The sequence below is a fragment of the Pteropus medius genome, unplaced genomic scaffold, assembly GCF_902729225.1.
Source record: "Pteropus medius unplaced genomic scaffold, Ma_sr-lr_union100, whole genome shotgun sequence".
Lineage (NCBI taxonomy): Eukaryota > Metazoa > Chordata > Mammalia > Chiroptera > Pteropodidae > Pteropus > Pteropus medius.
Genome location: NW_024356335.1, coordinates 3,969,028 through 3,982,551, shown reverse-complemented (window position 1 = coordinate 3,982,551; position 13,524 = coordinate 3,969,028). Strand labels below are relative to the sequence as shown.

At 50.6% G+C, this 13,524-nt stretch overlaps 2 protein-coding genes across 4 annotated transcripts in view; one reads left to right on the top strand and one right to left on the bottom strand.

Annotated features, from left to right (window-relative positions):
* SLC25A25 (solute carrier family 25 member 25) overlaps positions 1-2,612 on the bottom strand; it is a 37,114-nt gene extending 34,502 nt beyond the window's left edge. The window contains exon 1 of one of the 2 annotated variants that reach the window (XM_039861632.1): positions 2,485-2,612. In XM_039861632.1, the coding sequence (XP_039717566.1) occupies positions 2,485-2,487 (3 nt within the window). In that variant the 5' untranslated portion in view covers positions 2,488-2,612. Of the gene's footprint in view, positions 1-2,232 lie in introns of both variants that reach the window. The other variant, XM_039861630.1, reaches the window with a different exon arrangement.
* An 818-nt stretch (positions 2,613-3,430) lies between these two features.
* On the top strand, positions 3,431-8,229 carry NAIF1 (nuclear apoptosis inducing factor 1). 2 transcript variants are annotated; one of them, XR_005652519.1, is made up of 3 exons: positions 3,431-4,178; positions 5,917-6,443; positions 7,686-8,229. XR_005652519.1 is itself a non-coding variant. In XM_039861645.1 (2 exons), the coding sequence occupies exons 1-2, from the start codon at positions 3,668-3,670 to the stop codon at positions 6,387-6,389; spliced, it is 984 nt and encodes a 327-aa protein (XP_039717579.1). In that variant the 5' UTR covers positions 3,431-3,667; the 3' UTR covers positions 6,390-8,229. The 2 variants fall into 2 exon arrangements, 1 of the variants encoding a protein (XP_039717579.1); XM_039861645.1 differs by having other exon boundaries at positions 5,917-8,229.
* The last annotated feature ends 5,295 nt before the right edge of the window (positions 8,230-13,524 follow it).

Below are 13,524 nucleotides of genomic sequence, written 5' to 3'. Positions count from 1 at the left end.
TAGCAAGAGGTCTTGTATAGTCACGTGGCCTTCATTTCACCCATCACCCACTGTTAAGCACTCCTAGCTGATTCCTGAGAAACCCTAGCATCTCCGACTGATCCTCAGGGTCATATGAAGCAGCTGCCAAAGTTTGATGATGTGTTTTCCAACGCCTATTCCCATGCCAGATGACCCATTTCTAACCCAAGGGCCCCCAAATTCTCTTTTGGCTTAAAACTACAGCACTGCTTTTTCTGTATGTAGCTAACACTGATAGTATTTCAACAGGAAGTGGTATGGGGGTTCATGAGGCAGGGTGTCTTCCTGTTGCCCAGTTACTTACAAAAAGGCAGATTCTCTTAATACCTAAACCGTTTGCCACAGGACTAACATGCATGCCTCTACGGATAATAAACGAATGAAATGGATCATTTCCAGTCTCAAAGCTGTATGATAATTTAACTTACACAAAAGCTGAAAGAGTTGTAGAAACAGAGTCCATACTAAATCCATACACTATAAAAATTAAAAAGAATTGTTTCATATCACAGAACTTAGATCAGTCACAGAGTCAAAGATTTTTGAGCCAATGTGATCCCAAGGGCCCAGGCTCCGTACAGTTAATCAAAAAAGTTTCTTTCAGCACTGGAAAGAAAAACGATCACTTTCTCCTTATTTGCCCTTAGAAATTTACTGCCAAAAAATGGATTCGGATCAATATCAGATGTGCTGTGAATCATAAATGCACTGTGACTCTCGTTGAGGCACAACCCACAGCCAGATGCCCCCGGTGTACCTGGCAGCATATGCCAACTGTGTAGGTTCATGGAAGCAGAAAGGTAAACCTGGGCCCACACCTCCCTGAGCTGAAAAGGCACAGACTCTCTGAGTTTAGCTAGATGACCTTTCCAAGTGATTTATTCATCAGATATGTATGGGAAAATATCAAGCTCACAACTGCTTTTTTACGAAAAACTCATTTAAAAAAGTTTTTTTTAACTTTTCTCTAAACTTCTTGGACTTAACCCAATGATTCTATTTTGCCCTATTGTGTTACCCTTGGTCTTTGTAGGCAGATCCTAAGTAGGTTAAATACCTTGGATGTTGATCCAAGATACTTTAGACATGAGTTAAAAACACCTTATGTACACTCACCTAACCAACAAATTGGTTTAATTCTGGGATTTTACCAAATTATTTCATAATTGACTATGAGGTTCTCTAATTGTTATACATACAAGTGGACCAAATGAACTAACTTAAGAGAAACAGGTTATTACGTAAAGTTCTCAGTAGTCCTCCAGGTCGTAAATCCAGCAAAGCCACAAGTAAATGAAATACTTGGGAAAGAGTAGCTACACCCACAGTCAGATAGGAAAAAACGTACCCTGAGAGACAGAGGGGGAAGAAACAGCCTCTGCTTGAGGTTCTTATAAAGAAAGGACAGCAATTCTCTTTCTAGTAGGCCCAGAGACAACCATTCTCCATCCCCCCTCCCCCTGGAGGAGAGTAATGATATCCCCTCCTAGGTGTGCAATACTTTCACTTTTAGGAAGTATTTTCCCCCAGATTCTTTCAGGATCTGCAACCCTGCAAGGGATCGCGGTCCCATCTTCTGGATAAGCATGTCAATGCGGATGAGCCTAAACCACGAGAACTGTCAATCCTCACCACCCACACCGACACAGATCTGCCTGAAACCCCAGTTCCCATTTTTTCCAACTCCCACGTGCTTTTGAGAGGAACCAGAACAGGGCCCACAGGCTGGCATGGAAACGAGAGCGGAAGGGAGGAGGGCCACTGGAGGAGAATGGATGAACACTTCAGTGGTGGGTGGTGGCGGGGGAGTGCATGAAGTTTAGTTTTGAGGTCAGGAGGTGACTAAAGGTGGACTTCTGAGACTTGGCCATCTGAGACTTGGCCCAAGCAGGGAGGGGCTTTCGCCTATCAGAAGGCCCAGAGGGTGCCACCTGTGCACGAAGAGCCTTTCCCCCGGCCTAAGCATCTACAGAGGTAAGGAAGGAACTCCACTCCCACCAGGGCATAAATAGGGTGTCCATCTGTCACTCGGGGGTCCCACCCAGCCCAAGAGGCCATCCAGCAGACCTGCTCCAAGGGTCTGCCCAAGAAGCCGCGTCGTTATGACCTGTCACCCACCCAGTGGCCCAGACCTGTCGCCCGGACTTCCCCGAGGTTCTGGGGCACGAAGGGGCCATCACCCCGCCCGCGCGGACAGTGCGCACCGCCTACCCGGAGCTCGCCCTCGGTGCGGTGTAGTCCCAGGCGTCGCAGCCCCACGGCCAGGTCGTTGACACACAGGCCGCCGTCGCGGTTGACGTCGAGCGTCTGGAAGAGGCTCCACAGGCGCAGCCGGTGGTCCGGGCCCCCGCAGACGGCGCCGCCGCACGGGTCCACAGACGCTGGCGACGAGGCGGACGACGAGGCGGCGGCTGCGGCGTCCGGCGGCGGAGAAGCCACGCAGCGGCACAACACACTACTCACCATCGGGCGCGAGGCAGGGACGCCGAGCGGAAAGGAGAACGCGGAAGACACGCCGGTGTCCTCAGTCTGCGAGCGCGGGCTCCGAGATGCCGGCAAACTGGCGGGAGGGGCCGCTTCCGGGAACCCCGACCCGCGGCGCACCACCTCCCTGGCCACGCCCCCAGGCGCACTGCTGGCCAGTCACAGGACCGGATAGCCGAGGGGCGGAGCCTCCCAGAGACGGCCGGCACAGTCCAGGAAGACCCAAATCAATGGAAAGGGCGGGGCGATTCCGGCTCAGCCCGGAGCCGATTCAAACTGAGGGAGGCGGGGATTGGCTGAGCCGGGCCGAAGAGAGGCAATCACGCCGTTATAGGCAGAAATTATGTAATTGGCAGGCGAAATGCCCTGTGTCCAATTTCCATTGAGAAATATTGTTTAGACTTCAGAATCGTTAGGATGGGAGGAGCGGTCATGTACGAAGAGATCGTAGTCTCCGGTGGGAAATAAAATTTGTGTAAGAAGTAATGTGAGCTGTAGCTGAAAACCAGAATTTGCGCCCATGGGTGGAATTAAAAATAATTGGCCAACGGCTAAAGGCCGAAAGCACTAGGGATCCTCAGGAAGCCAGGTTTTGATAATCTAACTCCCTAGATCACCAATAAAATAGCTGAATTTAACAGCGTAGTAGTCGTAATACTGATAATTGAACGACAGCACAATCTCCAATGGAAGTGAATAAAGATTCAGTGGGCGGAGCGCTCTGTAGCGACAGACACACCCTTAGACCAATGATCAGGCCAATTCCAGTGAGTGGGCGTGCTCTGTGGCTGAGCGACATATCTAAAGAGCCAGTGAACGACGTGATATTGAGCTGCAGCCAACCGGGAGGGCAGGTTCCTCTCGAAAAGCGCTGGGAGGCGGGAAGAGGGGAAGTGGGCGGATCTCCGCACACCCCGGCGGAAGAGGCAGATTCAGGAAGCCATTACGCAGCTGGCTGGCAGCGACTGGGCCGGTCGGTGCTTGGCCCTACGCACTTTGCGTAGCGAGGGGGGTTACCGAAGGCCTGGTGCTCGGCCTTGGGCAAGCCCGGCCTATCCCCTATAGGGGGGTGGGTGAGAGGCGAGGCTGAGAAAGAAGAGAAGGGGAATTGGGGCGATTGAGGGGGTTGTAATATATTTTTCAAAAGGGGTAGAGAGAGGCCATGGCCGTCCCAGCCAAGAAGAGGAAGATGAACTTCTCTGAGCGAGAGGTGGAGATCATCGTGGAGGAACTAGAACTGAAGAAGCACCTGCTGGTGAACCACTTCAACGCTGGGGTCCCTCTGGCTGCCAAGAGCGCAGCCTGGCACGGCATCCTGAGAAGGGTTAACGCCGTAGCCACCTGCCGCAGGGAGCTGCCTGAGGTCAAGAAGAAGTGGTCTGACCTCAAGACCGAGGTCCGTCGCAAGGTTGCCCAGGTCCGGGCAGCTGTGGAGGGTGGCGAGGCCCCAGGGCCCACTGAGGAAGATGGAGCTGGTGGGCCAGGGTCAGGTGGTAGCAGTGGTGCCGGTGGCCCAGCTGTAGCCCCCGTACTGCTCACCCCCATGCAACAGCGCATCTGCAACCTGCTGGGCGAGGCCACCATCATCAGCCTACCCAGTACCTCAGAGATCCATCCCGTGGCCCTCGGACCCACAGCCACTGCAGCGGCAGCTACGGTCACCCTGACACAGAGTGAGTGACCTCTCCTGCCCAGTCCAGCGTTCATAAATGGGAAGGGCCAGCAAGAGCTTGGGCAGCCTGGGGAAGGTTGATTGCAAAGGGCCAAAGGTCAGATAGGAGTCTTGGAAGACCATGAGGCCTTCCAAGAACTCCCCAGAGAGAAGTGATCTTGTTCTCTTTGGGAGTTCCTCAGCACGCAGTCTGGACTTCTGATGAGCTGGATTGCTTTCAACTGTGTTTTGCCACCATTCATGTCCATGACTGAACTATGTGGTCCTTGAAGACAGAGACCACGTTTATATCCCCACAGGACTTACCACAGGGCCTGGCACATAGTAGGCAGTCAGGATATATTTGTTCAATGAGTAGATAGATGGGAATGATCATGCCCAAGTCAGACACGGATTCTGGACATAGACGTTCTGGGTTTTCAGTGCTGCCAACATTCATCAGACACAGCTGAGGAACCTCATGGTTCCTGGTGTTAATCTACTCATTTATAGCTCATCCAACATTAACACTTATTTTGTGCCAAATCCTGTGCTAGGATAGCTAAGGTGTCTACGACAGAGGCCATAAGACCCATGTATGAATAACTGCACTGTCAGTGGGAGAAACTAAGGACTGCCCAAGAAGCCAGATGGTTCAGAAAGGAGGCTTCCTGGTCCGGGTGGGGACACACAGTTGATGTCGGCATTGAAGGATGAAGAAGATAGACCTTTCTCTCTATGCATGGAGGCCCAAACAGCCAGACTAGAATCCCTTTAAAGGTTCTCAGCTGTGAACAACAATGGAACATGGATTGGACTTTTTAGTTCAGATAAGGTTTTCATCAGTGACTATTAACTGCTCCTTTGTGATGGGTTATAAACTGTATTGATCGCTGATTCTCAGTGGAGGTTTTGGGGAATTGGGTGTATGTGTGAGTGCCATCCCCTGCAGTGTCATATTTCTCAAGGATATTGAGGTGGGAAAGAAGATCAAACTCTGGCCTAAATCAACTCCTGTTCTGGAACAGGAAGAACCTTTAGGTATTCCATTGACCAGAGTGATCAAGGAGATAGGGAGGCATTTATTGGGCACTTAAACTGCTGCCTCTCCACTCCCAACTCCTTTTCTGCTTGACTGGAAAAGGCTTGAAGTCAAGAAAGCACAGAAAGAGATAAGACTAGTGTGGCTACAAACAGCTCATGTAGAGAGTCCCACCAAAGATACCTACTGTGTGGGGGCACTACGGGGAGCATGTGGCCCTACCTGTATTAGCCAAAAGCAGCCCAGTGGGGTGTTAGTGAGCACAATGGACTCTGGTGTTGGGGAGACCTGAGTTTGTTTCCTGGACCTGCTGAATAAGCCATGTGACTTTAAGCAAGTCACTCTATGTTTCTCAGTCAGTGTCCTCATTTCTGAAAATGAACACGACAGGACCTACCTCTCGATGTCATTATAAGGATCATCAAGCTAATGAGTGCAAAGGGCTTAGCGCAGTGCCTGGCACGTAGTAGGTGCTCTAAATTTTTTGCTAGTGTTATTATTAGCATCTTTGCTTTTGCCGGATTGAGGACTGACCCTTTGGTTACCAAGTAGATTAAGATTCTAAACCCCTTAGATTCTCGATTAGGTGCACGAATAGCTATAAAGCCAGAGGAGGCCTGAATTCCCCAGAATAGGGCTAATGTCCTGCTCTCCACGTGGCCAGCTTCACTCTTTCTGAAAAGTGACCTGATGCTGCCTTTGTTCTTTCTTTCCGCAGTCCCCACAGAGACCACCTATCACACGCTCGAGGAGGGAGTGGTCGAGTACTGTACTACTGAGGCCCCCCCGCCCCTGCCAGCGGAGACCCCCGTGGAGATGATTGCCCAGCACGCTGACCCCTCAGTCAAGCCCCAGGCGCTCAAAAGCCGAATCGCCCTTAACTCGGCCAAGCTGATCCAGGAGCAACGGGTCACCAACCTGCACGTGAAGGAAATCGCCCAGCACCTGGAGCAGCAGAACGACCTGCTGCAAATGATCCGCCGCTCCCAGGAGGTGCAGGCCTGTGCCCAGGAGCGTCAGGCTCAAGCCATGGAGGGCACCCAGGCGGCCCTGAGTGTCCTCATCCAGGTCCTCCGGCCCATGATCAAAGATATCCGCCGCTACCTGCAGAGCAACACGCCCAGCCCCGCCCCCACCTCTGACCCTGGACAGGTGGCCCAGAATGGACAGCCGGACAGCATCATTCAGTGAGAGCAGGGGTTGAGCCAGCCTTCTGCTGTGATTGGGTGACCCTGCCGTGGTCTCGTAAGTGGAGTCTGTGACTGGCCTTTGACTATGGCCAGCCACATAGGCAGCTCTTTAAGCAGACATTTAGGGGGTCTACTGTTTCTGAGACAAGAAGGAGACTGGGGAGAGGAATCGTTGGGTCCTGGGACCCAGACTCTCTTACCCCCATCACTTGTGCTTTCTCATTAAGAACCTGAAGGCCGGTTAGCTGGGGGTCAGGCATTGGGGATGGGACACGTGTTGTCATGAGCCAGGGCTTGAGATGTGACTCATACTCAGTCTAGGACAGTTGTAAGGAAGGTTCTTGCTGGGGGTCGTCACACAGCCAGGGGGTCTTTGCTGAAATGCCCCCAGCCCCAAGCGCCATCTTTTTGAGTAAGGTAATGTCAGCGGTGCTGGCTGTAGCACGGTAATATCTTCTTCCTCCCTTGGGAGGCAGAGTGACTGGGCCTGAGGAGGAAACCCCATCCTTTTTCTCCTCACTGCGCCTCAGTTCTCAGGGGACTCTATTTAATGCCGTGCTCTTCCCCCACCCACCCCACCAGTGAGTGGTGACAGAAACACAGCAGAGGCCCTTGTCAGTGCCCTGCGCTGCCTCTGCAATATACCCAGGATGCGGCCCGCTGGGCTCAGGAATGCTGTGTGTGGTAGGGACGGCTTGGTCACCATCTGGTCTTCCACTGCAGCCTGGGCAGCCCCGTAGCGGTTTGTCCCAACAGCTTTTGACTCAGGTCAGGCATCAGGCCCTGGGTGCTGTAAATTTTAGAGAAAGCAAACCAGCATGGGAGCTTGTCACCCCACTGCAGCGGGTGTGTGGTGACCTGCTGGCTTCTTTCAGAAGGCCTGCTTCAAGCCAGTTGTATTTATTCTGTCCGTGAACCCCTCCGGGGAAGGCCTCCAGGATCTCTGAGGGCCGCTCTGGCCATGCCCTTCCTCCTCTCTTCTCTACTGTCTGCACACTTCCAAACTCAGTACCAGAAAAAGAGCCTGCTGGGCATCACACCCTGACTCCCTTCACATATCATCCAGAGCTTGGAGTTCTTTCGAGACCCCTACTGGCTGGCTAGGTGAATCGGCAGGTCTGATTGGCCCTGAATGTATGAGACAGGAGCATCACAGACCTGAGAAGTGGGACCTTGATTTCTGTGCCGGGGAAGAGCAGACAGACCTCAGAGTCCTGAAGGAGGTGGTGCTCGTCTTGATGCTTTCTCCCACATGCAGGGAACTTACCCAGATGGCATTTGTCTATTTTGTTTTCAGAATGAAATTGATCGCATCTTCCCAGACTGTTTCCCAATTTTGCCATCTTGCTGCCGGTGCCTTGACCACACGGACTGGTAGTTACAACGAAAGGCTCCAGCTCTCAGCTAAACGATGAAGGTGCTGCCCTTCTGGGCGCGTACGTGCAGAATTGCTCAGCTCCACTGTCGCAGTCACAGGAAACTGTCCCCAAAGAGGGTGGGGAGGTGACTGCTGTGCCACCATCCTCTCTGTGGAGGACGTGCAGGGCTAGCTACAGAGCAATGGAGAGGAATCAGGCCTGTGAGGGATTTGGGTAGCGGAAGGAAAGCAGCAGCCCCAGGCAGCCTGGGCATCCTGCGTCAGTGGAGCCTGGTGGCCCAGCAACGTAGCTGTGGGGACTTCCGAGGATTTTCCATTTGGTTTGGTTTTTCTCTGGGATTGGCAATCTGAGCCAATATTGTGTCTCTTCCAATTGAATATAAAGAAGAAGCCTGGATACTTAAACTGACTGGTTCTTTCTAGGTCATAATTTTAAATTAAAGAAATATCTTTTTTTTTTATATACCCATGTCTGTGTGTTTATTGGTTATCTATAGAAGAGATATGGGCTGGCAGAAAGCAGATGGGGCTGACACACTATGGCCCAGAGATAAAATATGGCCCCTACCTGTCTTTATAAATAAAGTTTTATTGGAACACAGCCACACTCCTTCATTTACTTAATATCTTTGGCTGTTTTTGTGCTAAGGTAGCAGAGTAAAGCAGTGGTGACAGAGACATCTGGCCCTTTACAGAAAAAGTATGTCTATCCCTGGTTTAGGGCAGTGTTTCTCACTCTGAGTGAGAATTACCCAGGGTGTTGGTTAAACATATCCAACTCTTGGGCTCCTCAAAACCTGGAAGAGACTCCTGGAGGGAGAGCTCTAAGGATATGCATGGTGAACAACAAGCTCTCTGGGTGATTCTGGTATTTCCTGAAGGTAAGAACTTTGGATGGGAGCCTGGAAGAGTTAAACTCAGCTGGAATGGGGATCCTGCCCCAGAGGGCTGGTTCCAAGCAGAGATTTTCATTTAAGACTGGCCTTTGTTCTGGAGAGATCCCAGCCTTCTCAGATATAGTTATCACGCTCCAGTATTTAGTAATAATAAAAACTGACCATTCTCCAGCCCCTACTCTTTCCAGGCCTTATAAGCATTCCTCATTGACTCCTTGCAACAGTCCCGTGAATTGGGTACTAATATTGTGCTCAGTTTGCAGATGAGAACACTAAGGATCAGAGAGGTTACACAGTTTGCCGAAGGTCACACAGCTACCTTATTCCCTGTGGAGGCCCATGCTCTTAACTACTGCTCTTATCTCTTAACTTCTCTGACCTTACTGCCAATGAGATGTGACTTCTCCTAAAGGTAATTTGAGCGTGACATTTAGGAGTTTCTAGGTCAAAGGAGGAGGACTGGGAGACAGTTCCTGTTGTTATTGTCCTTGACACTTGGAATACCGACCTCTCCTACTTGCAGGCTTTGGACTTACTCAGATTAAGAGGAAAGAGGGTAAATTAACAGAATTAAACCCGGGCTGCTGGTGAGAACTGTCACTTATATCAGGGTGATTTTTGGGGATTCCTTCCTGAAATGTGGAGTTTCATGTGGTTAAAACCACAGGCCCACAATGGCGTCCCCTGTGCTAAAAGCTCATGATACCGAACCTAGATTGAATATCTGACCTAATTGCAGTTTCCACCTCTCCCAGAGATGTAATCTTAACCAACCAGTCCAGAATTTTCTGGTCAAGCAACTGTAAGGTAATCCGTCAAATGGGCCCTCGCCGTTCCCCACACCAGTGCCCCACAGAAAGAAGAGGCAATCGTCATGGTAAAAACCCTTGCCGTTCCCTTCCCCACCAAAGAAGCCATCCTGGCCTAAAAATAATCCTTTTTCTTTTGTTAATAGCTCTCTTGTCCCACCCTTCTTCCTCTAAGAAACCTTCCAATTTGTACAGCCCCTCGGAGTGCCCTTCTCCTTGCTGGATGGGATGCTGCCCAATTCACGAATTGCTTAATAAAGCCGATTAGATCTTCAAATTTACTCAGTTGAATTTTGCTTAGCAATGTAAAGAAAATTCTCTCAGCCACTGAAGCTTGCTACTTCAAGCACTGAAACCTTTTACATTTTAAACCGTTTTGATAGAAGTCTTTCAAAGATGTCCTTTGTGAACTGTCTTTGACCTAGCTGTTTCTTATCCAATAGAATTTGCACAACAGGCCCGGCGGAAAGCACCTGGGCTCAGGCAGGTTTGGGCTTGAGATCATCTCCACCATTTATTCACAGTATCAACTTTTCAGGGCCCCAGTTTTCTCAATTCCAAAATGGGGGTGTTGAATGACAGTACCTACTGGACAGGATACAGTAGCATGGTGAGGATTCAATGGAAATAGCTACCATTTATTGAGCACTTACTATGACCCGATGCCATTCTAAGCACTGTATGTATGGACTCATTTCATGAGACCATATATGTAAAACGCTTAGCGTGTGCCTAGAACACAATATGTGTTTAATAAATACTGGCAGCTCTCACCACTACGACCGTGTCTGATACCCCCAAGAGGAGTCTTTTCTGCAGATCACAGTGGGAGCTTTGTCCAAAGTGATTTGAGCCACATTACAAAACAATGACCCTGGAACTAGAGGGCACGGGGCACAGGGAGCAGAGACTAACTGAGATTCAAGGCAGTCTGGGGCATGGGAACCAAGGCCAGTACAGGAAAGAGCTGGATGCTAGGAGGCTCTTGCTGCAAGTGATCTGGAAGAGGCTGGTTGAGCAAGTTGTCAGAAGTTGAGCTGCCACATGTCACAGTAGTCTAATGTAACAGTCAAGCCTGTGATCACTTACTATGATGATATCAGCAAGAGGAGAAAGTGACAGCTCCCCCAGTGTCCATGGGACAGCGCCAGGTAAAGGTTAGATGTGTTGCAGATGGGCAGTTAGCTCACTGCTGAGGGAACCCCCAACTAACTGCTCCTGCTGTTTTCTGGATTTGTGGGTGTGTTGGGGGTGGTGAGAGGGAGAAGGGCTAAAAGTGGAAAAGTACTGAGTAATGAGTCAGAGCAAAGTCTCCCCACTCCTCCTGATAAGGAGGTCTTGGCAAAGGCACTTGGAGGAAGGCTTCGGTTGACAGCCCCCAATAAAGAGGCCTCGCATGGAGGCACCTGGGCTAGGAATGTAGCTTTACGTGCTAGCAAGGCCAGCCAGGGGTCCTGCCTTCTTGATGGCATCTCCCTTTGGAGGCTGCAGTGTACTGACTGTGTCCCAAGTTTAGTGTGGGGAGAGCAGCGCTCCCATTGAGGCCCGCCATCTTAAACCTCTGTAATGACCTATGGCCAGGCCTGAAAGATCATAGGTAGGTTTGCATCCAGGAGCTGCACTCTTCACAGGTAAGAGCCAGGTCTTTGGAGCCGGCCAATTTCTAAGTGGCTCTGTGCCCTAGTACAGGGTCACTTAATTTCACCAAGCCTTGGCTTCCTCACCTAGAAATCCTTCTCTAATGAGGTTGATGCGAGAAGTTAACAAGTTAGTGCCTATAGAACACTTAGCACAGTGCTTGGCACCATCTATGTAGACCTGCTTGGAAATCTCTCTCAAAAGACTTCCTGAGCCCTGGAGAAATTCAGGACAATTGGTAGAGGGTGGCAAGGTGGTTGCTAAGAGAAACAGTCACACTCACTCTTTTGTTTAGAGCTGATGAGCTAAATAAACTTGGTATGGATATTTACAAAGAGGGATGGGATTCTTGAAGTGGCCTGCCCTGCACAGAGGCTGTGCTGGAATGTGCCGGTTCTCTGCCCGCTCAGGTCATCATCTGTGCCCCACTCTTCTCTCCCCCCACCCACAACTCCTGGGCAGGCCTCAAGGTTCAGCCTGTATGTCACTTCCTCAGGAGGCCCTTCCCAACCACTCACCAGCCCAGGCAGCCCCTCCCCTGCTCAGCACTCCCTAAATCTCTTTCAAAGTGGACTTGCTTGTTTTCTAACGGAATTGTGGAATGTTTTGCGACTTTCCTGACCTCTACACACTGATGCCAGTGACACTTCCCCCTCCAGCCATGATGATTGGAAATGTGTCCAGACACTGCCACATGTCTCTTGGGGGTGGACAAAAATCACCCCCAATGAAGAACAACGGTCTTACAGCACAGCATCTGTCTTATTCAGTTACTTTCCAAGTGTATAGCACAGTCCTGCAACAGGTATTTGGTTCACTTTTTATTGCCGTGTTGGTTGCATTGAACACCTGTAAGGTGTTTTGCATTTGCCCCATTTGATAGACGAAGAGACTGAAGGCAAGACTCGCCTGGTGGCACATCATTTGTAAATGGCAGAGCTGAGAGTCTAGCCTAGGTGTGCCTGGCTGTGCAGTCTCCTCTTTGTGAGTCAGCCACCTGTGAGAGCGTGATCATGAATCAGCTTTCCAGAGCTGGGGCCTGGACCCTGGACCTGTGACAGGTGCCTCAGGAGCCCCACCCTAAATGGCCTTGCCCTACTTGAGTGCTATGACCTTGGGCAGGTCGCATCTCCCCACTAGGATATGGGGAGTCCCCTTCTGTGCAGCCCCTGCCTCTGGGTGCTGAGAGGATTAAATGAGGTAAATGAACTAGATGGATGACGTAAAGGCTGTGCATGGGTGACATGAAGCCCAAGAGCCCCACGCAGGGCCTGGCCCTGGGAAGGTAAAAAATGAAGAGGCAGGAAGGGGCCCACCTGAGAATTCTCCAAGATGCTAATACTGAGGTCACAAAAGCAAATGCCTACAGACTCCAGCCACTCAGATAAGAGTTCCTTGGCTCAGATAACAAGGTCTCCTCTCCCCTGCTAGCCTCTGCATGAGGTTGGCTAGATGGAGGTTGAGCTAGGCTTCAGGAAATGCTGACAGTCTGGAATGTGGGCCCTTCTTGCCAGATATTCCTTTTTTTTTTTTACAAAAGCAGCCAGAAATCTGGGATTTTATGTAAATCTCCAAGTTTAAACATATTGACTACTAAATATTTGTCAATCCCGTGCAAGCCAAATAAAACACACCTGCAGCCTAGAGTCAGTCCATGGAAATCAGTTTGCAAGTTCTGTATTTAACCCTTTGGGGGCCAGTTTGTACCCCTCGGGAAGAGCCAGAGGAAGGCAGCTGGAGGCAGAGGTTGGTAGACAGGAGGCCTGGGTAATAGATCTCTCTTTCTCTTGTAGCTCAGTCTCCCCATCCATATGATGGGGGTTGGCCATCCTAGGTGGAATGGTCCCTAGTAAGCATGGCCCTCCTGGAGGTCCCTCTTTTGCCCAGGCTAGATTTGACTTACTAGGAGGACCGGGGCTGGGCTCTTTGCTTTGCTCAAAGCTGAGTCAATCTTGACAAACATGGCAATGATACTCACATGCCACCTGCCTGTCAGGAAGCACACACAAACAGGGACTGACCAACACTGGGGGTTCCCACTGAAGCTGAGGCTGGCAGAAGCACTGTTTCCAGGTAGGGGTCCCACAGGGTCCTGTCTGGGTGGAAGGTTGGACCAAAAGACCTCTACGATCTCTTCTGGCTATTTTTAGTGACTACTCAGCACCCAGGACTCCGCCTGGCTGTGGCATTTCAGTTTTGTTTTGAGGAACCATCCCTTCTCCACTCTTAGCTCATGCAGTTCCAGGGAAGGATCTCAAGTCTGGCTTCAGTGGTAAGGATGTGGTCCAGGACTGGTTCATGAGACTTATGCATCTCTCTGTTCACAGTGATTGGTTAAGGGTGAGCACACGACCTGATCGGACCAATGAGAGTCTGCCCTGGGACTTAGGCTCATTCCGTTGCAGTTTCCAAGCA

What these genes read in the sequence shown, in the direction of transcription:
- NAIF1 (XM_039861645.1), top strand. Translation starts at nt 3,668, where the DNA reads ATGGCCGTCCCAGCCAAGAAGAGGAAGATGAACTTCTCTGAGCGAGAG. An exon ending in TACGGTCACCCTGACACAGA is followed by an intron (nt 4,179 to 5,916) that starts GTGAGTGACCTC and finishes TTCTTTCCGCAG; the next exon opens with TCCCCACAGAGACCACCTAT.